At 44.3% G+C, this 23,516-nt stretch overlaps 2 protein-coding genes across 3 annotated transcripts in view; one reads left to right on the forward strand and one right to left on the reverse strand.

Annotated features, from left to right (window-relative positions):
- srlb (sarcalumenin b) overlaps positions 1-18,236 on the reverse strand; it is a 34,848-nt gene extending 16,612 nt beyond the window's left edge. For both annotated transcript variants that reach the window (XM_090197324.1, XM_090197323.1), the window contains exon 1: positions 18,096-18,236. In XM_090197324.1, the coding sequence (XP_090053450.1) occupies positions 18,096-18,153 (58 nt within the window). In that variant the 5' untranslated portion in view covers positions 18,154-18,236. The remainder of the gene's footprint in view (positions 1-18,095) is intronic.
- Positions 1-23,516, forward strand: part of vasnb (vasorin b) — a 438,263-nt gene that overhangs the window by 175,396 nt on the left and 239,351 nt on the right. The gene's annotated exons all lie outside the window — the stretch shown is intronic.

The raw sequence follows: 23,516 nt of genomic DNA on the forward strand, positions 1-23,516 counted from the left end.
GTCTATCCGTCTCCCAGAACCAGAGAGATTCCTGTCTATCTGTCTCCCAGAACCAGAGAGATTCCTGTCTATCTGTCTCCCAGAACCAGAGAGATTCCTGTCTATCTGTCTCCCAGAACCAGAGAGATTCCTGTCTATCTGTCTCCCAGAACCAGAGAGATTCCAGTCTATCTGTCTCCCAGAACCAGAGAGATTCCTGTCTGTCTCCCAGAACCAGAGCGATTCCTGTCTATCTGTCTCCCAGAACCAGAGAGATTCCTGTCTATCTGTCTCCCAGAACCAGAGAGATTCCTGTCTATCTGTCTCCCTGGCCCAGAGAGATACCGGTCTATCCGTCTCCCAGAACCAGAGAGATTCCTGTCTATCCGTCTCCCAGAACCAGAGAGATTCCTGTCTATCTGTCTCCCAGGCCCAGAGACATACTGTAAGTGGAGAGAAGAGGGGATGTTGAATGAGAGATATTTATATCCAGTTACATGGCTGTGGGATGAACAATTCCTCCAGGAGGGTTACATTTAGAAGTGTCCCCATTCATTAGCATTCTAGCATTCTGTGTGTGTGTATGTGTGTGCGTGCGTGTGTGTGTGTCTGTGTATGCGTGCGTGCGTGCGTGATCTCAACATTTGAATATCTATGTTATTTATTGCATGTGATCACAGCTGCTACTACAGTATGATCAGTTCTTTAATTAGACTGACTGCTGAAAATACAGGTTTGTTTCACGTAGCCATGGTTTCACAATAACACCATAGATAGTGTTTGTGTGTGTAGTGGGGGAACCCCCAGTTTCATAACAACCTGGGACAGGAGTGTGCACACACACACGCACACACGCACACTCTCTCTCTGCTCCACACCCTAACAACCCCATTGTCATAAAGAGGGGAGAACACGTCAGACTTTCTCTACCCCTCTGCTTCACCTCCTCCAAATATAACCCTCTGTTGTAGACTTATCAGCCTGTTAGGACTGTCCTTGTGTGCCCATTACCCAGGAACAACCATAATTTTATGGCCCCTGACTGTACCGTACAGGGGCCACTAGGGGCCCACAACCAGGTCAGGTTACACAGCAGCACTACAGCCATAGAAATATAACTACTAGAACAGGTTTTCCCATTCAAGTCAATATTCTGTGATGGGTGGACCAGTGGCCATATTGACTGTACCCACAGGAGTAATACCATGTCAGCCATATTGAGTGTACCCATTCTGAGGTGGTCGGAGGGGCTTTGACTGTTCTAGTAATTATATTTCTATTTTTATTTTATTTATTTTTTACCCTTTTTCGTGGTATCCAATTGGTAGTAGTTACTGTCTTGTCTCATCGCTGCAACTCCAGTACAGACTCGGGAGAGGTGAAGGTCGAGAGCCATGCGTCCTCCGAAACAACCCAACCAAGCCGCACTGCTTCTTGACACAACGCACATCCAACCAGGAAGCCAGCCGCACCAACGTGTCGGAGGAAACACCGTACACCTAGCGACCTGGTCAGCATGCACTGCACCCGGCCCGCCACAGGAGTTGCTAGTGCCGGCCAAACCCTCCCTTACCCGGACGACGCTGGTCCAATTGTGCATCGCCCCATGAGCCTCCCGGTCGCGGCCGGCAGCGGCAGAGCCTGGACTCGAACCCAGAATCTCTGGTGGCACAGAGATCACTGCGCCACCCGGGAGGGATGTAATTATATTTCTATGACTACAGCTACAGAGCAGAGCTATATTTATGGGCAACTGGGATATCACCCTGTTTCATACTGCTACACCCAGGGGGTCGTGAAACTCGGATGCTGCCTTCGTTGTTGGTCCTATCACGGGAGATCGGTATTTGACTCTTAGTCGAGACTGCACCCTAAACTATACGAACAGAACAAACTGCACCCTAAACTATACGAACAGAACAGACTGCACCCTAAACTATACGAACAGAACAAACTGCACCCTAAACTATACGAACAGAACAGACTGCACCCTAAACTATATGGACAGAACAGACTGCACCCTAAACTATACGAACAGAACAGACTGCACCCTAAACTATATGGACAGAACAGACTGCACCCTAAACTATATGGACAGAACAGACTGCACCCTAAACTATACGAACAGAACAAACTGCACCCTAAACTATATGGACAGAACAGACTGCACCCTAAACTATATGGACAGAACAGACTGCACCCTAAACTATATGGACAGAACAGACTGCACCCTAAACTATATGGACAGAACAGACTGCACCCTAAACTATATGGACAGAACAGACTGCACCCTAAACTATATGGACAGAACAGACTGTACCCTAAACTATATGGACAGAACAGACTGCACCCTAAACTATATGGACAGAACAGACTGCACCCTAAACTATACGAACAGAACAAACTGCACCCTAAACTATACGAACAGAACAAACTGCACCCTAAACTATACGAACAGAACAAACTGCACCCTAAACTATACGAACAGAACAGACTGCACCCTAAACTATACGAACAGAACAAACTGCACCCTAAACTATATGGACAGAACAGACTGCACCCTAAACTATACGAACAGAACAAACTGCACCCTAAACTATATGGACAGAACAGACTGCACCCTAAACTATATGGACAGAACAGACTGCACCCTAAACTATATGGACAGAACAGACTGCACCCTAAACTATATGGACAGAACAGACTGCACCCTAAACTATATGGACAGAACAGACTGCACCCTAAACTATATGGACAGAACAGACTGCACCCTAAACTATATGGACAGAACAGACTGCACCCTAAACTATATGGACAGAACAGACTGCACCCTAAACTATATGGACAGAACAGACTGCACCCTAAACTATATGGACAGAACAGACTGCACCCTAAACTATATGGACAGAACAGACTGCACCCTAAACTATATGGACAGAACAGACTGCACCCTAAACTATATGGACAGAACAGACTGCACCCTAAACTATATGGACAGAACAGACTGTACCCTAAACTATATGGACAGAACAAGCTACACCCTAAACTATATGGACAGAACAGACTGCACCCTAAACTATACGAACAGAACAAACTGCACCCTAAACTATACGAACAGAACAAACTGCACCCTAAACTATACGAACAGAACAAACTGCACCCTAAACTATACGAACAGAACAGACTGCACCCTAAACTATACGAACAGAACAAACTGCACCCTAAACTATATGGACAGAACAGACTGCACCCTAAACTATACGAACAGAACAAACTGCACCCTAAACTATATGGACAGAACAGACTGCACCCTAAACTATATGGACAGAACAGACTGCACCCTAAACTATATGGACAGAACAGACTGCACCCTAAACTATATGGACAGAACAGACTGCACCCTAAACTATATGGACAGAACAGACTGCACCCTAAACTATATGGACAGAACAGACTGTACCCTAAACTATATGGACAGAACAGACTGCACCCTAAACTATACGAACAGAACAAACTGCACCCTAAACTATACGAACAGAACAAACTGCACCCTAAACTATACGAACAGAACAAACTGCACCCTAAACTATACGAACAGAACAGACTGCACCCTAAACTATACGAACAGAACAAACTGCACCCTAAACTATACGAACAGAACAAACTGCACCCTAAACTATACGAACAGAACAGACTGCACCCTAAACTATATGAACAGAACAAACTGCACCCTAAACTATACGAACAGAACAGACTGCACCCTAAACTATATGAACAGAACAAACTGCACCCTAAACTATACGAACAGAACAAACTGCACCCTAAACTATATGGACAGAACATACTGCACCCTAAACTATATGGATAGAACAAGCTACACCCTAAACTATATGGATAGAACAAGCTACACCCTAAACTATATGGATAGAACAAGCTACACCCTAAACTATACGAACAGAACAAACTGCACCCTAAACTATATGGATAGAACAAACTACACCCTAAACTATATGGACAGAACAAACTACACCCTAAACTATATGGATAGAACAAACTACACCCTAAACTATATGGACAGAACAAACTACACCCTAAACTATATGGATAGAACAAACTACACCCTAAACTATATGGACAGAACAAACTGCACCCTAAACCATATGGACAGAACAGACCACACCCTAAACTATATGGATAGAACAGACCACACCCTAATCTATATGGCTGGAACAGACCACACCCTAAACTATATGGCTAAAACAAACTACACCCTAAACTAAAGGAACAGAACAATGGATGCAAATTCTCTACTGCATTGTTTCTCCTTCGTAACTGAACATATTGACAAAGGATTTACCTAGACAGTAAACAGAGAAGATATTTATTATTGAATCATACATTGTTATTTTTAACTGAATCATCTCAATAACACAAAGTCATAAATGACATCCTGTCAGCCAGTACTGTTCATTTTCACCTGTCAATCAGTCATGGTTACCAAAATTGTACCTCCTAAAAATGTTGTCAGAATGAACGTGAAAAAGCCAGACATCAAGTTCTCTTCCCTTCAAACATGATCAGACCACATGCATTCCTCTGTACTTCCCCCTCAGTCCAGTCACCACCAAATGTTCGCCCACAAACGTAGAGCAGAAAATGTTCCAAAGCTCTGGCCCTGGGAGGTATAATGTTGGAGATGTCTGTCCAGATCAAGCTGAACCAAGGATCAAAATAAATAAAATCTAGTAATATTGCTCTTGGCATGGTTTTGTCATCTGAGCTGGAAACTAAACTACGAGGAGGGGCGTGGGCCTGGAGAATGGAGGTCATGCCAGGTTACTTGTGTAATTGTCACAAATCACACGGCTGGTGGTGACCGATGTGGGGCAGAGGCTCAGAGAAGACCTCATCAATAACTGGACCACAAAACTGGTCACATAAGTCAGACTTGGTCAAAGAGGAGAGACTATTTTTGGACAGCTGTTGGTCAAATCAAATCAAAGTGTATTTGTCACGTGTGCCGAATACAACAGGTTCACCTTAGAGTGAAATGCCGAATACAACAGGTTCACCTTACAGTGAAATGCTTACTTACAGCCTCTAACCAACAGTGCAATTTCTAAGTAAAAAAAAGAAGGTATTAGGTGAACAATAGATAAATAAAAACAGTAAAAAAGAATGAAAAATAACAGTAGCGAGGCTATATACAGTAGAGAGGCTATATACAGTAGAGAGGCTATATACAGTAGCGAGGCTATATACAGTAGCGAGGCTATATACAGTAGCGAGGCTATATACAGTAGAGAGGCTATGTACAGTAGCGAGGCTATATACAGTAGCGAGGCTATATACAGTAACGAGGCTATATACAGTAACGAGGCTTTATACAGTAGCGAGGATATATACAGTAACGAGGCTATATACAGTAGCGAGGCTATAACAGTTGCGAGGTTACATACAGTAACGAGGCTATATACAGTAGCGAGGCTATATACAGTAGCGAGGCTATATACAGTAGCGAGGCTATATACAGTAGAGAGGCTATGTACAGTAGCGAGGCTATATACAGTAGCGAGGCTATATACAGTAACGAGGCTATAACAGTTGCGAGGTTACATACAGTAACGAGGCTATATACAGTAGCGAGGCTATATACAGTAGAGAGGCTATATACAGTAGTGAGGCTATATACAGTAGTGAGGCTATATACAATAGCGAGGCTATATACAGTAGCGAGGCTATAACAGTAGCGAGGCTACATACAGTAGCGAGGCTATATACAGTAGCGAGGCTATATACAGTAGTGAGGCTATATACAGTAGCGAGGCTATAACAGTAGCGAGGCAATATACAGTAGTGAGGCTATATACAGTAGCGTGGTTATATACAGTAGCGAGGCTATAACAGTAACGAGGCTATATACAGTAGCGAGGCTATATACAGTAGCGAGGCTAGATACAGTAGTGAGGCTATATACAGTAGTGAGGCTATATACAGTAGCGAGGCTATAACAGTAGCGAGGCTATATACAGTAGCGAGGCTATATACAGTAGTGAGGCTATATACAGTAGCGAGGCTATATACAGTAGTGAGGCTATTTACAGTAGCGAGGCTATAACAGTAGCGAGGCAATATACAGTAGTGAGGCTATATACAGTAGTGAGGCTATATACAGTAGTGAGGCTATATACAGTAGCGAGGCTATATACAGTAGCGTGGTTATATACAGTAGCGTGGTTATATACAGTAGCGCGGCTATAACAGTAGCGAGGCTATATACAGTAGCGAGGCTATATACAGTAGTGAGGCTATATACAGTAGCGAGGCTATAACAGTAGCGAGGCTATATACAGTAGCGAGGCTATATACAGTAGAGGCTATATACAGTAGAGGCTATATACAGTAGCGAGGCTATATACAGTAGTGAGGCTATATACAGTAGTGAGGCTATATACAGTAGCGAGGCTATAACAGTAGCGAGGCTATATACAGTAGCGAGGCTATATACAATAGTGAGGCTATATACAGTAGTGAGGCTATATACAGTAGCGAGGCTATAACAGTAGCGAGTTTATAACAGTAGCGAGGCTACATACAGTAATGAGGCTATATACAGGCACTGGTTAGTCAGGCTGATTGAGGTAGTATGTATAGTATGTATATATAGTCCGGGTAGCCATTTGATTACCTGTTCAGGAGTCTGCTGTTGGTCAAGTTTGGTCATTTGAATAGAAATTCAGTCCTATATGTGAGAGGAGATTTTATGTCATCACTGTACATGTGGAGCACACAGAGTATCCCTTTTAAAGGATTGTGACATTCTGGGAACATGATCCCATCTAGTACATATTACAGATGGACACAATCTGAAATACATCTATTACAACATATGTAATAGGAGTGTCATTACACAGTATAGAGCTTTATAACCTGCCTTGAGTGTCAAGGCAACACAACTTTACTTCAGCCATAATGACTGCTCCTTGTGCTCATTTAATTGAACAAACACATAAACAACACTATATTTAGTTGTTTTAATTTTCCTCAGTTGGGTGTACAATTGATTTGAGACACTGAAATGTTCACCGATCTACATGAATAATGAATCATATGGAAATCAATTAATACCAGAACACAGACTTTCACATTTGTGTCTTCATGTCTGTAATTGAAACCATTCAATCACAAATCAGTATTTCTCACATTTAACATCATTCTAACACATATCTTGAATGACAACAGATTTAAGCTATCGAGTGACTTCCACAGTCCAGTGATCTTTTACAGAAATACTTGGAATGAAAGTAGAACATCTAAGCCATGTAGGATCCCCGGGGGCAGTCGACCAGCTGGATCTCAGGTTTAAAGTTCCAGAAGAAACCAGCCAGGATGAGGATACGTGACCTTCTAAACTCCCCTCTCCACTTAGCTGGGGTGGGAAATCCGCCTCACCCCTATCATTCAACACCTCACCCCCAACACTGCCCACATGCCCCCAGGCGCTAAAGAGATCCTCTGGCTAACTGGACTGTTCCTTGGCTACACCAGGGTCATGTTCATTAGGGCATGCAACGTTATCCGTTTAAAAACATTCTGCAACAGAAAATGAAAATGAGTGTTTCTTATTGGACAAGGAAGTACCTTTTTTTGTCCACTTTTTCTGTTTGGTGCCTAATGAACACAACCCCGAGTCATGATACCAACCATGGGAGGACTGAGCCTTCCTGGTGGGCATGGTGTTGAGGCCAAAGGCCTGGACCTCTGACTCTAGTTGCAAGACTTGGACTCAATCCACAAGATTATTGGCCAAGTCTCAAAAGAAAGCTGCATCAAATGACCCAGAACAACGACGTAGTGGCCACTGGGCATCGGAGTTATTTGTTAACTAGCTCCTGCAGTTAGCATATTTTATTGACATTTAGACTGTTGATGATTTTCATTTTCAAATGAACATACTCAACAGCATCAGCTCTGATTGGGAGTCGTAGAGTACATCTGCTGTTAGAAGGTACGGATGGAACTGTGTTTACACTGAGCAGACATTAAAAACGGCAAACATCCGTTAAGCTTTTAGTGCAGTGGGCTAAATCAGGGTCACACACAGTGTTTCTTAGCAGTCTTAAACACATCTACAAAACTATCCACCTCACACACATGGCTACGGGCTAAAAATAAAAAGCACCTGTACCATGTCAGATACAGAGTTGAAATGTATTCCATTTTGAGTTTGCATCCCAATAGTACACTTTATATACATCACAGTAGACTGAAATATAACAAAACCGTGTGAAATACAAACACAGGATTTTCTAAGTAGAAAAATATTAATAACATTCCACCCATGAGGCCACTAGGTCATTTGACTTCAGGAAAGAGCTACTACCACATTAAACCACATAAAACCCAGAGGAACAGGCATCCCATGTTAAACATACAAACACACTCCTCCTATAGACACAGGCCTCGTGCTGCTTTGACTCCGCCTCCCTACGCTCTCCACCAGTGTCAACTGTTGAATGGCAAAGACAGACACTGTAGCATTGTGTCAACGCTAACCAAGGGAAGTGATTACGGGGGGCCTTGAAACTGTCTTGTGCCAGAGTAAGAAGGGAGAGGATAGTGAATGCTACAACACGCCACAGCAAATAATTGTTATGAGCATATTCTACCGCTCAGACTTAAAATGAATGCTAGACAGATGCTCCTTTCAGCGCCGGTAGGCTGCTGGTGGCAGCGCCATGGTAGTGATGACACATGCTGCCTGGTTAAGGCTTACTTCTTCACTGCCCATGATAGTGGAGTCAACCTGCTAAAAATAAAGACTGCACAATGTTGCTCTCAGCACGGCCCAAGAACAACCAACAACCAAAGGTTAGCAGGGTGGAACAAAGGGAGGATAGGACAAAATAGTGCCTTTCAACAGCTTCAACAACAATAGTGTATTGTATCTGCATAAAGAGTGTCTTTGATAGTCTGATACCTGGTACAGAGATCTGTTAACGTGGTCTGGTACAGAGATCTGTTAACGTGGTCTGGTACAGAGATCTGTTTAAAGTGGTATGGTACAGAGATCTGTTAACGTGGTCTGGTACAGAGGCCTGTTAACGTGGTCTGGTACAGAGGTCTGTTAACGTGGTCTGGTACAGAGGTCTGTTAAAGTGGTCTGGTACAGAGATCTGTTAAAGTGGTCTGGTACAGATGTCTGTTAACGTGGTCTGGTACAGAGGCCTGTTAACGTGGTCTGGTACAGAGGCCTGTTAAAGTGGTCTGGTACAGAGGCCTGTTAAAGTGGTCTGAAACAGAGGCAAGTTACAGTGAATGAAGATCGGTGAGGCCTGGGGATGTCTGTGAGTCTCCAAACCGGCTAACACTCTAGGTCTTAAAATAGTGGAGAATTCTCTGCCCCCCTCCTCCTTCCATCCCCTGACCCATTGTAGGGCTATTTCTGGCCACAGGGGGTACCAGCTCCAAATGCTTTAGCACCTGTTGCTACCCCCCAGCAACCAACCATGCCCTGCACAAGCCTCTGTGTCCAGCCATGCTCCCCTGACCCCTGACCCTGGGATGTGTTGTTGTCAGCTACATGTCAGCCATTTTTGTTAGAAGCCCGGGAATGAACCACAGAAACTCTATATTAAATAAATGTTCTTATTTTTTTCCTTAACTTTTTTGGAATAGGAGTTGGGCCTAACTTCACTAATTTTACAGTCTATAATGATCATTCACAGAATGACTTGTCTCTGTTATCGATGACACAAGATCAGTGTCACATGGGTTTGACAGTCATGTGTGGATCAGAGTATTCCATCCATGGAGATGAATAGTGTGGTTAATAATGATCTCTTGGTAATGAGAGTGCATTTTAGATAGTGATGCTGCTCCTCTCTGATGGAAATCCCCTGGCCCGGTGTAAAGGTTGCCTGAAACTCCCCGTGGCCCAGAGTAAATCCGCAGGGTTTAAAGACCTAGCGGGCTAATCATGTCAACGCTAATTTAATTGACCTCTGCTCCCTGGTGGTGCAGCAAGCACAGCAGAACTTCATCTGGAGGTTTTACACTGATATTAGATGTGTATGAGAGCACACACTCAGACACGCACTATAGCACACACACACACACACACACAGACACGCACTATAGCACACACACACACACACACACACACACACACACACACACACACACACACACACACACACACTCACTCACTCACATGGACAAGACACTGCAATCGAAGCAGGACGTTTACAGTGCCTTGCAAAAGTATTCACCCCCCTTGGCATTTTTCATATTTTGTTGCATTACAACCTGGAATTAAAATAGATTTTGGGGGGGGTTGTATCATTTGATTTACACAACATGCCTACCACTTTGAAGATGCATAATATTTTTATTGTGAAATAAATAAGAAATGTGACAAAAAAACTGAAAACTTGAGCTTGCAAAACTATTCACCCCCCAAAGTCAATACTTTGTAGAGCCACCTTTTGCAGCAAATACAGCTGCAAGTCTCTTGGGGTATGTCTCTCTAAGCTTGGCACATCTAGCCACTGGGATTTTGGCCCATTCTTCAAGGCAAAACTGCTCCAGCTCTTTCAAGTTGGATGGGTTCCGCTGGTGTACAGCAATCTTTAAGTCATTCCACAGATTCTCAATTGGATTGAGGTCTGGGCTTTGACTAGGCCATTCCAAGACATTTAAATGTTTCCCCATAAACCACTTGAGTGTTGCTTTAGCAGTATGCTTAGGGTCATTGACCTGCTGGAAGGTGAACCTCCGTCCCAGTCTCAAATCTCTGGAAGACTGAAACAGGTTTCCCTCTATTTAGCGCCATCCATTATTCCTTCAATTCTGACCAGTTTCCCAGTCCCTGCCGATGAAAAACATCCCCAACGCATGACGCTGCCACCACCATGCTTCACTGTGGGGATGATGTTCCTGGGGTGATGAGAGGTGTTGGGTTTGTGCCAGACATAGCGTTTTCCTTGATAGCAAAAAAAAGCTTACTTTTAGTCTCATCTGACCAGAGTACCTTCTTCCATATGTTTGGGGAGTCTCCCACATGCCATTTGTCGAACACCAAATGCGTTTGCTTATTTTTTTCTTTAAAGAATGGCTTTTTTCTGTCCACTCTTCCTTAAAGCCCAGCTCTGTGGAGTGTACGGCTTAAAGTGGTCCTATGGACAGATACTTCAATCTCCGCTGTGGAGCTTTGCAGCTCCTTTAGGGTTATCTTTGGGATCTTTGTTGCCTCTCTGATTAATGCCCTCCTTGCCTGGTCCGTGAGTCTCTTGGCAGGTTTGTCGTGGTGCCATATTCTTTCCATTTTTTAATAATGGATATAATGGTGCTCTGTGGGATGTTCAAAGTTTCAGATATTTTTTTTATAACCCAACTCTGATCTGTACTTCTCCACAACTTTGTCCCTGACCTGTTTGGAGAGCTCCTTGGTCTTCATGGTGCCGCTTGCTTGGTGGTGCCCCTTGCTTAGTGGTGTTGCAGACTCTTGGGCCTTTTCCGAACAGGTGTATATATACTGAGATCAAGTGACAGATCATTTGACACTTAGATTGCACACAGGTGGACTTTATTTAATGAATGATGTGACTTCTGAAGGTAATAGGTTGCACCAGATCTTATTTAGGGGCTTCATAGAAAAGGGGGTGAATTCATTGGCCTGCACCCCTTTTCCGTTTTTTTGTTTTTTTTGTTTTCTGAAACAAGTTATGTTTTTTCATTTCACTTCACCAATTTGGACTATTTTGTCTATGTCCATTACACGAAATCCAAATAAAAATCCATTTAAATTATAGGTTGTAATGCAACAATATAGGAAAAACACCAAGGGGGTGAAAACTTTTGCAAGGCACTGTATGTGCAATCTTTACATACCTGAGAGTACTAGAGAATATACTGTAATGTATTGCATACTTTTGTTACACGATACAAATGTACTGTAATGTATTACATACATACTGTTGGTACACTATTCAAATATACTGTATTGTATGCTGCATACACTATTGAAATGACTGCCAGTGCTTTAAAGGTTAGATTATCTTTATTCTCTGTTATCTGTCCCCCAGTGACCCTTGGACCAACTAAGTTTATGAACTTCATGAACCTCCTCTACAGTACTTGATATGCCCCCCATAAAAATGGAGCATGCAGCCATAGCAGGGAATAACAGGGCTCAGAACTGGTACTTTCACAGTATTGATTGAGAGAGAGAGATGAATCTGCCACCAGTATCAGGAATATTGTAACATTTCCTTCTGTTGGGGCGCATCAGTGAGATAATAAACTGCTAAAGTTGAGGCATGACACAGAACTTCCCCCAGCCCTGGCCACTAAAGCCTGAAGAACATCAGGACGTGTCTCACCCGTCCCCAAAAGCCCAGAGCCTACACCATCATCGGCAGCTCTACCCGCAGCATTCTGACTGGAAGTGCTGCCTGTTGCCTGTCGGAATGTTTCTCCAAACTGAACTATGGTTGCCTGGCAACAGGCTCAACTAGGACAGACACATGGTCCGGGTGACAGACGTCCTGGGGTTCATATCAGAAGGTTCGCCTGGCGCCTTGGGGGGTTAATTTAGAGAGTGCAGAGGTACGGGGCTGATGCAAACTACAGTAACGACATCCAGAGGCAACAGGCAAGAAGTCCTCTCTCTCTGATCTATATTCTACAGCTCCATGCTGGATGTAGGCTAGAGGGTGTGGATGATTAGGAGGGGAGGTGTTAAGTCCAGATGTATTTTCTAAAGCTCTATATTCTGGGTAGGGTAGAGGGTTCGATCTATTTTCTACAGTTCTATATTATGCTGGGCTATACACTAAGTGTACAAGACATTAGGAACACCTGCTCTTTCCATGACATAGAGTGACCAGGTGAAAGCTATGATCCCTTACTGAGGTCACTTGTTAAATCCACATCAATCAAATCAAGTTGTTATTGTCACATGCTTCATAAACAGCAGGTGTAGACTAACAATGAAATGCTTACAATCAGTGTAAATTTAAGGGGAGGAGGCAGGTTAAAGAATCATTTTTAAGCCTGAGACAATTGAGACATGGATTGTGTATGTGTGTCATTCAGAGGGTGAATGGGCAAGACAAAATATGTAATTGTCTTTCACAGGAGGTTGGTGGCACCTTAATTGGGGAGGACGGGCTCTTGGTAATGGCTGGAGTGGAGTAAGTGGAATGTTGTCAAACACATGTTTCCATGTGTTTGATGCCATTCCATTTGCCCCATTCCAGCCATTATCATGAGCCGTCCTCCCCTCAGTAGCCTCCACTGGTGCCTTTGACTGGGGAATGGCAGTAGGTGCCAGGCGAACCAGTTTGAGTGTGTCAAGAACTACAACACTGCTGGGTTTTCCACGCTCAACAGTTCCCTGTGTGAGTCCATGCCCAGATGAAATGATGCTGTTGTGAGGGCAAAAGGGGGTGCAACTCAATATTAGGAAGGTATTCCTAAGGTTTCTTACACTCAGCGTATGTAGGTTTGAGGGTGAGGATCAATTTTCTACATCTCTATATTATGCTGGGCTATATGTAGGCTAGAGGGTGAGGATCTATTTTCTACAGCTCTATATTATTCTGTGCTATATGTAGGCTTGAGGGTGAGGATCTATTTTCTACAGCTCTATATAATAGGCTATATGTAGGCTAGAGGGTGAGGATGATTAGGGAGGTGTTAACAAGTCTGAAGCAGCTACTCAAGAGGCCGCTGACAAACCACATGACACTCAATGATGCATTCCAAATAAGGGAAAGGGGTTAACTGGTGAGTTGTAGAACCGAATGCATTGAACCAAAATGTCTTACACATAGGGATGCAACGTTCAGGAGTTCTTGTCAAATAGAAATGTAATACACAGAGTGGGCGCTCTCTTCAAGGTGAGAATTAGGCCTGCTCTTTACTTCCTATTACTATGAGCAACTTTCTGAACATGGAGCGGATTTTCTGACCCTATAACCCCCTTCTAATTGTTGCAACAGAATGTAATGGTCCTTGGGGTATGTTGGTTGTAGTGGTGGTCTGATACTGGTAAAGAAGAAGACAAGTCCCATATCCTATCAGTAGCTGTAAGTGTGGTCGCCAAGCAACAAGCCAGTATCAGGTAAAACTGCCATGTTGGGAACACACTACTACTGGTTGTTTTCACTGTCTTAGGTTTACATTCCTGTTCAGTCTCAGACAGCCCTCCGTGCCGGAGACCAGTTGGCCTACTTCACTAAATGGATGCAGGAGTGATTATGAGAATGTTTTGGCCGCTCTGAGTGCATTCCAAACAGCCCTCTGTCACCCCCCAACATCTTGATTCAGAATAAGGACCCGTCTAGCCTCATGATAGTTGTGATACAGCTATCTTGGAGAACCAGGTAATCTAATCTGTGTTCTTCCTGGTCAGGTCACATGATCAGGAAACATTCACACTCATATGTCAGGAATCATCACACTCATACTCATGTACATACCTTAAAACACATTTAAACTCCAGTACACAAGCTCTCTCCATATGTACAAACCCATACATAGACTCCAGACGAAGGGCAAACCAATTGTCAACGTGTGTCAAAAATGGAGACACCGAGTTCATGCCATTTTACAGCTAAAGAACGTTCGAAGGACTCCTGGACCGGGGATGTTTTTAGGGATAAATCTTAAAAGGATTTCATGGCTTAAAGGCTACGCTGGCCAATGTCACAGGCCACAGAGTAAGCACTCTTGGTGACGTGGTTCTGGATGCTAGGAGCTGGCCGATGGAGGGCATGTCCGGGTGGTAATTCCACAGAAGGGGGGCGAGGACCATGAGGATCAGTCTGAGGACACGGTGGAGTGACACGGGATGGGGTGGGGGGGGGCACTTTACGCTGGGGTGTTGATCTGACTCTACTCTCCCAGCAGTCCTGTCACTGATCCACAGAGACTCACCAGGTGACCGACCTTGAGGCTGAGGGGACGGAGGGGCTTGTCCAAGAGGGGGAGGAGGGGGTCGGGTGTCCCCACTGCCGGCACTGGAGGGATGCCCCGGGCCCCCGGGCCTACTGCTTGCCATCAATGGGGGACACAGAGGGAAAGATTGCCCGTGTCACCCCATATCTCCTCATACTTCAGGTCGGGTCAAAAGCATTCTGTTTCCTGTTACTTCTCTGATTAGTAGGGAAAGGAAAGGGGGAGACCTGGTCAGTTGTACAAATGAATGACTTCAACTGAAATGTTTCTTCAGCATTTAACTCAACCCCTCTGAATCAGAGAGGAGCGAGGGGCTGCCTTAATCGACATCCACGTCACCCACGCCAGGGGAACTTGCTCAGGGGCAGAACGACAGATTTTTACCTTGTCAGCTCAGGGATTCGATCCAGCAAGTATTATGGCTTCTAGTGTAAACAGTCAGGAACACAGGACAATACAGCAATCAACTGTTAACACTTATCTCCCACTGACTTCAATGCAGAAATCATCCAAAATCAGGATTCTGCTTTAAGTAAGAGAAGAGAAAATGGTCCAGTTAGCACAACAGGAAGACCAACCCTGGTCTGAATGAGCAGAACAGTGTCTGAGCACCACTCCTGGTTAAACAGGTGGCCTGTAGAAATAGCCATTAACATTGTCAGGATAACAAGTATCCCTTTGTAGCAGTGATGAATCCAATTAAAGGAGCCATGTCATTTATAATCATTGCAGTAATATAATTTGCTGATGACATACAATAGCCTAACTGAACATGACAGTGTGGAATTTCCATCTGGACGCTCCAATCTCTTAACCAGTGTATCACTCCAACACTTCCGCTACAGTACAATACTCTTAGTCGTTACCACTACCGTTTCCATGGGCTTTGAAGGACCTCATGCATACCAAGGAAACAACATTTACTGACAACCATTTAGTTAAATACGGACAACATCCCCACAGTTCAGTTTTACAGTGTAATCTAGGCGATGCTAACATGAGCCTAAAGTAGGCTAATGCTAACCTCGTTAGCCCAGGGGAACTTCCTGTCAGTCCTTCTCCACTCATATGAACAAGCCATCCACAGGAACAACAACATCACCCTACAGTAGCGCTCCATGGAATCAGTGTTACACACCAACAAACCTAGCTATAGGAGGACGGGCTCATTGTAATAGCTGGAATGGGATAAATGGAACGGTATCAAACACAGACATTCCCTTTCCAGACATTACAATGAACCCCTCCTATAGCTCGTCCCACCAGCCTCCTCTGCTAGCATTAGCCACCTTGCTTTGCTATTCAACGCTACATAGCTAGCCACCCACGCTGCTGGACCAGACTAGGCCCAAGCTAAGCTAGCAGGGGTTGTTACTAGAGGGAGTACAGCTACAACCGGAAGTTACTTTCGGTAGCAGGTTAGGAGACCATTTTAACTAACCCTAACCCTTTTCCTAACCTTAACCTAAGTCTCCTAACCTGCCACGTTAATTCTCCTAACCTGCTGTATAAATTCTCCTAACCTGTTACGAAAAAGTAACTTTCAGCCGTAGCTGTAGTCCCTCTAGTCAGAACCTCTAGCAGGGTCTGTGTGCTCCTGCTCCGGCCTCCTCCCTCCTCCGGCCCCGCCTGACTCGATAATGCATGTCCCTATAAGGCCAGCTGCTGGGAATAAATTGTCATTGGGGTGACAGCAGCTGTGAAGGCAATGTGGCTAAAGGGTTGTGCTGGGTCTGGGGAGGGGTGGAAGGGGGCCGGGGGGAGGGATGTGGGACCTATAGTGGACGGTGTCCGGTTACGGGACGCCTGCCTTCCAATCCTAGACATCTGACAGCAGGCTGGGATTGGGATAGGAAAGCATGTTGCCCTGGTGCTGAGCGGAGCCCAAGGACAGACAAGGGTAACAGGAAGAAACGGTTTTACTTTCGAGAGATCCCTCCACCACATTTCTGGAGAGAGGCTGATCTGGATGTAATCTGGGCATTTTATTTCACCACAAAGGCAGATAAAGCTATGGACAATACATGGAATCACTTGAAAATACAAGTATGTATTATATATGAATCATCCAGTAAAATGTAAAGCTAATCAGTCAATAGATACAAGTATCAAACATGTCCCTACGACATCTACTTGTCAGCAAGGACAGAGAGGGGAGGGAGAGACATTCTAAGAAAGGGAAAATAATCAAAGAAAGCGAGAGAGTGATACAGTGAGGGAATACAAGCTCTTCTCTCTAGTACAGTCTGAGACGTTCCATCAGCTGGTGCCATGCTTTAGGACAGCTGACACACCGTCACCACGCCAAAAGCCTCTGGTTTATTAAAGTCACACCGACTGTGTGTGTGTGTGTGTGTGTGTGTGTGTGTGTGTGTGTGTGTGTGTGACCAATAAAGATCTCGATGAGGCTTAATAAAGAAGTATATGCACACACAGTAAAAATAACGAGAGACGACAAGATGTGCCAAGTTGGCACCATTTTAAAATGTGTTTTTCTAAAAAGATGAGACCTTAAAATATTCTGTCCTGATTGAACCCAGCATTCTACCACATTTAATTTGCAACCCTTTTAAATAGTGCTGCAGGGTAGTAGAGAGAGAGGGACACGGGTGTCTATGCTCATGCCTGCGTCCAGGTGACCGCCACTGTTTGAAGGACCCCTGCACGTCCTGACTTAAACTACAACACAAAAAAATACAAAATCTACATTTCTACAGTACCTTCTCTGTCCCTATAAACCCACACCACTGACTGACAGAACAATCTATCTGCTAAAAGCCCGAAGAGTAAGACAGTTTAGTCCACTGAAAAGAATGTCTGGAAGTATCGGTATAGAGATCTCAGACTTTCCCAGTTTGAATAAAAATAAAGTATGTTGGATCAGTAAAAATGGATCCAGTGTGTGTGTCTACAAGCCAGTAAATTGACTGGACAATGAAAGCATGCAGACAGCCAAGACATCCAACCCAACCATGCCACATCTCATACATTTGATACATGAGCTGTACCCCAGGACATGTACAGTCCAGCACTGTAGTCTTCCAACAACCAAAAGCACCAATAAGCCTATAAACACACACCCATACAACATCTATTTATATCGACATCCACATAAACATATAAAACGGTAGATGAGGTGTGAGGCCCCTTACCTGCTAAGGCCAGGACAAGCAGGCTGAAGAAGCAGCAGATTGAGACTATACCCTTCATGATGGCTGCCAGGAGAACTCTGATAGCCTCACTGACTATATATACCAAGGTAAGAAAGTCAAAGGGTATGAGGTAGCACAGGGGGCGGGACAGAGCGAGAAAGAGAGAGGGCCGTTGGGTGGAGGGTGTGTGTGTGGCAGGCATCACGGGCGTCAGAGCTGCCACACGGGGCCTTGAGCGTAGCGGCAGCTGACTGTCTTTCGTTTAGATAGACAGGCAGTTTGGGCACTGAGGTCAACACATTAAGGACAGAGGTTTAGCATTTCCTTGTCAAATCATTCCTCAATTATATTATACAATGGTATATGGATTAAAATAGCATGTAATATTAGATTCTGTACAAACTGGGAGTGCTGATACATTCATATGGTTGAATGAGTGGCAAAATCAACTCATTTACAATCTACACCCACTGAGCAAATGATGATCTTTTAGGATTTAGGGATAATTAAAATAATAATTACGATAAACCGTATTCACAAATTACACCCATTATCTGATCAACATGAAAACAGAACAAGCAGCAACGCCTTGTCAACAACAGAATGCAATTAGCAAGTACTGTATCTGTGACAGTTGTATCACTTTTACTACACAAACTATTCACAATAAATCATTTTCATTTAACGAGGTTGATTGTGGCGTTGAAATGAGCTGTCGAACTCACTCTAGGTCTGTTAAAAATAAAGAATTATGTCCATTTGGATGCCATGTTTGGGGGTTATCAATCATAAATGTGACAGAGCTTGACTGTGTGTGCGTGTGTGTGTTTGTGTATGGGTCTTTGTTTATGGCTGTGTGTGTGTGTGTGTGTGTGTGTTGGCTGCCACAGCAAGACCACAGTCACCCTGGCTCTCCAAAACAGCGTGATGGGGGCTTAGTATTTTATCACAGTGAACCAGACACTGTGGTGAAAATAATCTCACAACAACTCAGTCGGAGTTAACGTCTAACCACAAATTAATCCTCAAATATGGAGGGTTAAAAATGGTACTTCAAAATTGATTAAAGCCCAAAAATGGATTTAATTTTTGCTCTGTACTGTACAGTACAACGCCTTCTGAAACTGGAGAAGATGGTGGGCTTTAGTTTGACCATGGCAGTTTGGTGCTGGTTAGATGGACTTGTTGTATCACGGGAGGAAATTCCTGAACGTGTCTTACACAGGAACATCTCTTTCTTGAGGACATAGGGTACACATTCACCCTCCCTGTTAAATAGAGCGGAGACTTACAGAGTGTGAGTGCTCTATTCTGAACACCACCAGGCATTGGGCAGAGGTAGTAGACAACTAACATATCAAATGTTATTTGTCACGTGCCAAATACAACCTTACAGTGAAAGTCTTACTTACAAGCCACTAACCAACAATGCAGTTAAAAAAAAATACAGATAGGAATAAGAAATAAAAGTAACAAGTAATATAACAATAGCGAGACTATATACAGGGGGGTACCGGAACAAAGTCAATGTGCGCGGGAACCGGTTAGTTGAGGTAATGTAGGTATAGTTATAAAGTGACTATGCATAGATGATAACAACAGAGGGTAGCAGCGGTGTAAAAGGGGGGGGGGGGGGTAATGCAAATAGTCTGGGTAGCTATTTGATTAGGTGTTCAGGAGTCTTATGGCTTGGGGGTAGGAGCTGTTTAGAAGCCTCTTGGACCTAGACTTGGCGCTCCGGTACCACTTGCCGTGCAGTAGCAGAGAGAACAGTCTATGACTAGGGTGGCTGGAGCCTTTGACAATTTTTCGGGACGTCCTCTGACACCGCCTGGTATAGAGGTCCTGGATGGCAGGAAACTTGGCCCCAGTGATGTACTGGCCGTTCACACTACCCTCTGTAGTGCCTTGCGGTCAAAGGCCGAGCAGTTGCCATACCAGGCATTGATGCAACCAATGCTCTCGATGGTGCAGCTGTAGAACCTTTTGAGGTTCTGAGGACCCATGCCAAATCTTTTCAGTCTCCTGAGGGGGAGTAGCTTTGTCGTACCCTCTTTGCGACTGTCTTGGTGTGCTTGGACCATGTTAGTTTGTTGGTGATGTGGATACCAAGGATCTTGAAGCTCTCTGTCCGCTCCACTGCAGCCCCGTTGATGAGAATGGGGGCATTTTTTTTCTGTAGTCCACAATCACCTCCTTTGTCTTGATCACGTTGAGGGAGAGGTTGTTGTTGGCACCAAATGGCAAGGTCTCTGACCTCCTCGAAGTGAACATACAGTCGTGACCAAAAGTTTTAAGAATGACACAAATATTAATTTTCACAAAGTTTGTTGCTTCAGTGTCTTTAGATATTTTTGTCAGATGTTACTATGCAATACTGAAGTATAATTACAAGCATTTCACAAGTGTCAAAGGCTTTTATTGACAATTACATGAAGTTGATGCAAAGAGTCAATATTTGCAGTGTTGACCCTTCTTTTACAAGACCTCTGCAATCCGCCCTGGCATGCTGTCAATTAACGTCTGAGCCACTGATGGCAACCCATTCTTACATAATCAATGCTTGGAGTTTGTCAGAATTTGTGGGTTTTTGTTTGTCCACCCGCCTCCTGAGGATTGACCACACGTTCTCAATGGGATTAAGTTCTGGGGAGTTTCCTGGCCATGGACCCAAAATATTGATGTTTTCCCAGAGCCACTTAGTTATCACTTTTGCCTAATGGCAAGGTGGTCCATCATGCTGGAAAAGGCATTGTTCGTCACCAAACTGTTCCTGGATGGTTGGGAGAAGTTGCTCTCAGAGGATGTGCTGGTACCATTCTTTATTGATCGCTGTGTTCTTAGGTAAAATTGTGAGTGAGCCCTCTCCCTTGGCTGAGAAGCAACCCCACACATGGTCTCCGACATCCGACGAGCGTCAGCCTGTGTAATATGATTCGATCTTAGTCCTGTATTGATGGTTCGTCGGAGGGCATAGCGGAATTTCTTATAAGCTTCCGGGTCGAGTCCGGCTCCATGAAAGCGGCAGCTCTAGCCTTCAGCTCAGTGGGGATGTTGCCTGTAATCCATGGCTTATGTTTGGGGTATGTACGTAGTCACTGTGGGGGTGACATCCTCGATGCACTTATTGATAAAGCCAGTGACTGATGTGGTGTACTCATCAATGCCATCGGAGGAATCCCGGAACATGTTCCAGTCTGTGCTAACAAAACAGTCCTGTAGTTTAGCATCTGCTTCATCTGACCACTTTTTATAGACCGAGTCACTGGTGCTTCCTGCTTTAATTTTTGTTTGTAAGCAGGAATCGGGAGGATAGAATTATGGTCAGATTTGCCAAATGGAGGGCGAGTGAGAGCTTTGTATGTGTCTCTTTGTGTTGAGTAAAAGTGGTCCAGAGTTTTTTTTCCCTCTGGTTGCACATTTAACATGCTGATAGAAATTTAGTTTAAATGGATTAAAGTTTCCCTGCATTAAAGTCCCTGGCTATCCCACACTACATTAATGCCATAATTTACACAACAATGAAGAGGTTGTTTCTCCCCCTAAAACAAAGACACACAGCACCCATCAGATGGAACGTACCATGTGTGGTGTAAAGTAGATCTCCACAGGTGGTTAGTTACTTACTTCACTGGTGTCGAGCCGCAGCAGGTGAACAACATTGTGAGTCTGTGGCTGGGGGTAGAGTTAGGAAGAGACAGGGGTCTAGCCATTCATGTAGGCAGGATACGTTCCTGTCCTGGCCCTGCAGTGCACTATAGTGCCGGTTGTTCTCAGAGGCACACTCGGGTTCCTCCCTGCAGTTCTTCCATAAATATAGTATCCAGAGAGGATGACCTCCGACCCCAAAGAGAAGACTGGCTCTGGTTGCATGGATGGCCGGGACTGGAGAGGAGCTAAGCATGGTTAATTGACTGAACCTAGCTACTTAACTACCTCAACAAACGCGCAATTTCCCCATGTCCCTTCAGGCCATCTCTATGCCAGGATACTGTCCTCTTATGGGTGACTTTTGTTCTCACCTCTCGGTGTGTGTGATGTTCATGTTCTCCAGACTCAGATCTGTCTCGTTTACACATGGTCTGTACATTCTGTGCCTCCGCGACCATGTGCATGTGCTCCGCAACATAATCTCGGAACATAATCAATCAATTCATGTTATTTGTTTGTTTCAAGACCAAACACGTCCATGGATCATTCTGGGGATACATTGGCCAAATATAAACAAAAACATTTTTGTTTTTGTATCCAAATAAAATGCAGATAATGGGGCTGGATCGACCACTAGGAACATCCATCCTCACCAGACCCTTGTCCCTGACAAGGAAACCACTGGACAAAATAAACCGTGGAAGACCAAGGAACACCTAGATGGAAGAACAGAAGTATTCATGGAAAGAAGCAAACAAAATGGTGGAGGTGGAGATCATTCATGGATGACCTCTGCTCACCATGGAATAAAACAGTTGAAGTCAAGTCTGTCACAAGAGACTAGCTCCAACTTCACAGTCTGGTACTATCATGTTTATTTATGTCGTGTTCCCCTGCTCAGATGTTGCATGCATCAACCAATGGTTGTGTGCCACGTCAGACTGTGCTGTCACGCACGAGATTGCTAGAACATAAAATACCTATCCAGGCATTGTAAGTTCTGGCATGCTCCAGCAACGTCTGTGCAGAGAAACACAACCTTAGTCATTGTGAACATTCTCCACCTCCTGCTGTGTTGACTTGACACTACCCCAGTCTAGAATGTGCTGATTGTTTTGTGTGTATTCAGACCAGTGTGTATTTTGTGTGTATTCTAATGACCAGGAGTTTCCCTGAACATGTGACCTAGCAATCCAGGTACATGTTGAGACCCAGTCAGACCAGGTACATGTTGGAGCCCAGTCAGACCAGGTACATGTTGGGGCCCAGTCAGACCAGGTACATGTTGGGGCCCAGTCAGACCAGGTACATGTTGGGGCCCAGTCAGACCAGGTACATGTTGGGGCCCAGTCAGACCAGGTACATGTTGGGGCCCAGTCAGAACAGGTACATGTTGGGGCCCAATCAGGCCAGGTACATGTTGAGGTCCAATCAGGTCAAGTGATAAGAAAAACTCCTAGCCCTACCTAGAATATCTCTGAATAACAGAGCACCAGGATTGTGATCCAATTCCCTTTCAATTCCAGGAGGTGAACTAAATTCCAATTACACATTTTCCTAATTGAATAACATTGAGAATAGGAATTTCAGTGTACTTCTTGAATTGAAATGGAATAGACTCCAATCCTGCAGAGCACTGATGTCAAAAGGTGTCCCTTGGTTTGAGAACTTGTAGTTTCAGAAACATCTAGATTCAGAAACTTCTAGAGCTTCAATTATAGCTTGAGCAAACAATGGAGTCATTGAGAATCTTTTCTTTTGACAATCAAA

The sequence above is a fragment of the Oncorhynchus mykiss genome, chromosome 13 (assembly GCF_057628025.1).
Source record: "Oncorhynchus mykiss isolate SJ-2025 chromosome 13, ASM5762802v1, whole genome shotgun sequence".
In the NCBI taxonomy this organism is placed as follows: Eukaryota; Metazoa; Chordata; class Actinopteri; order Salmoniformes; family Salmonidae; genus Oncorhynchus; species Oncorhynchus mykiss.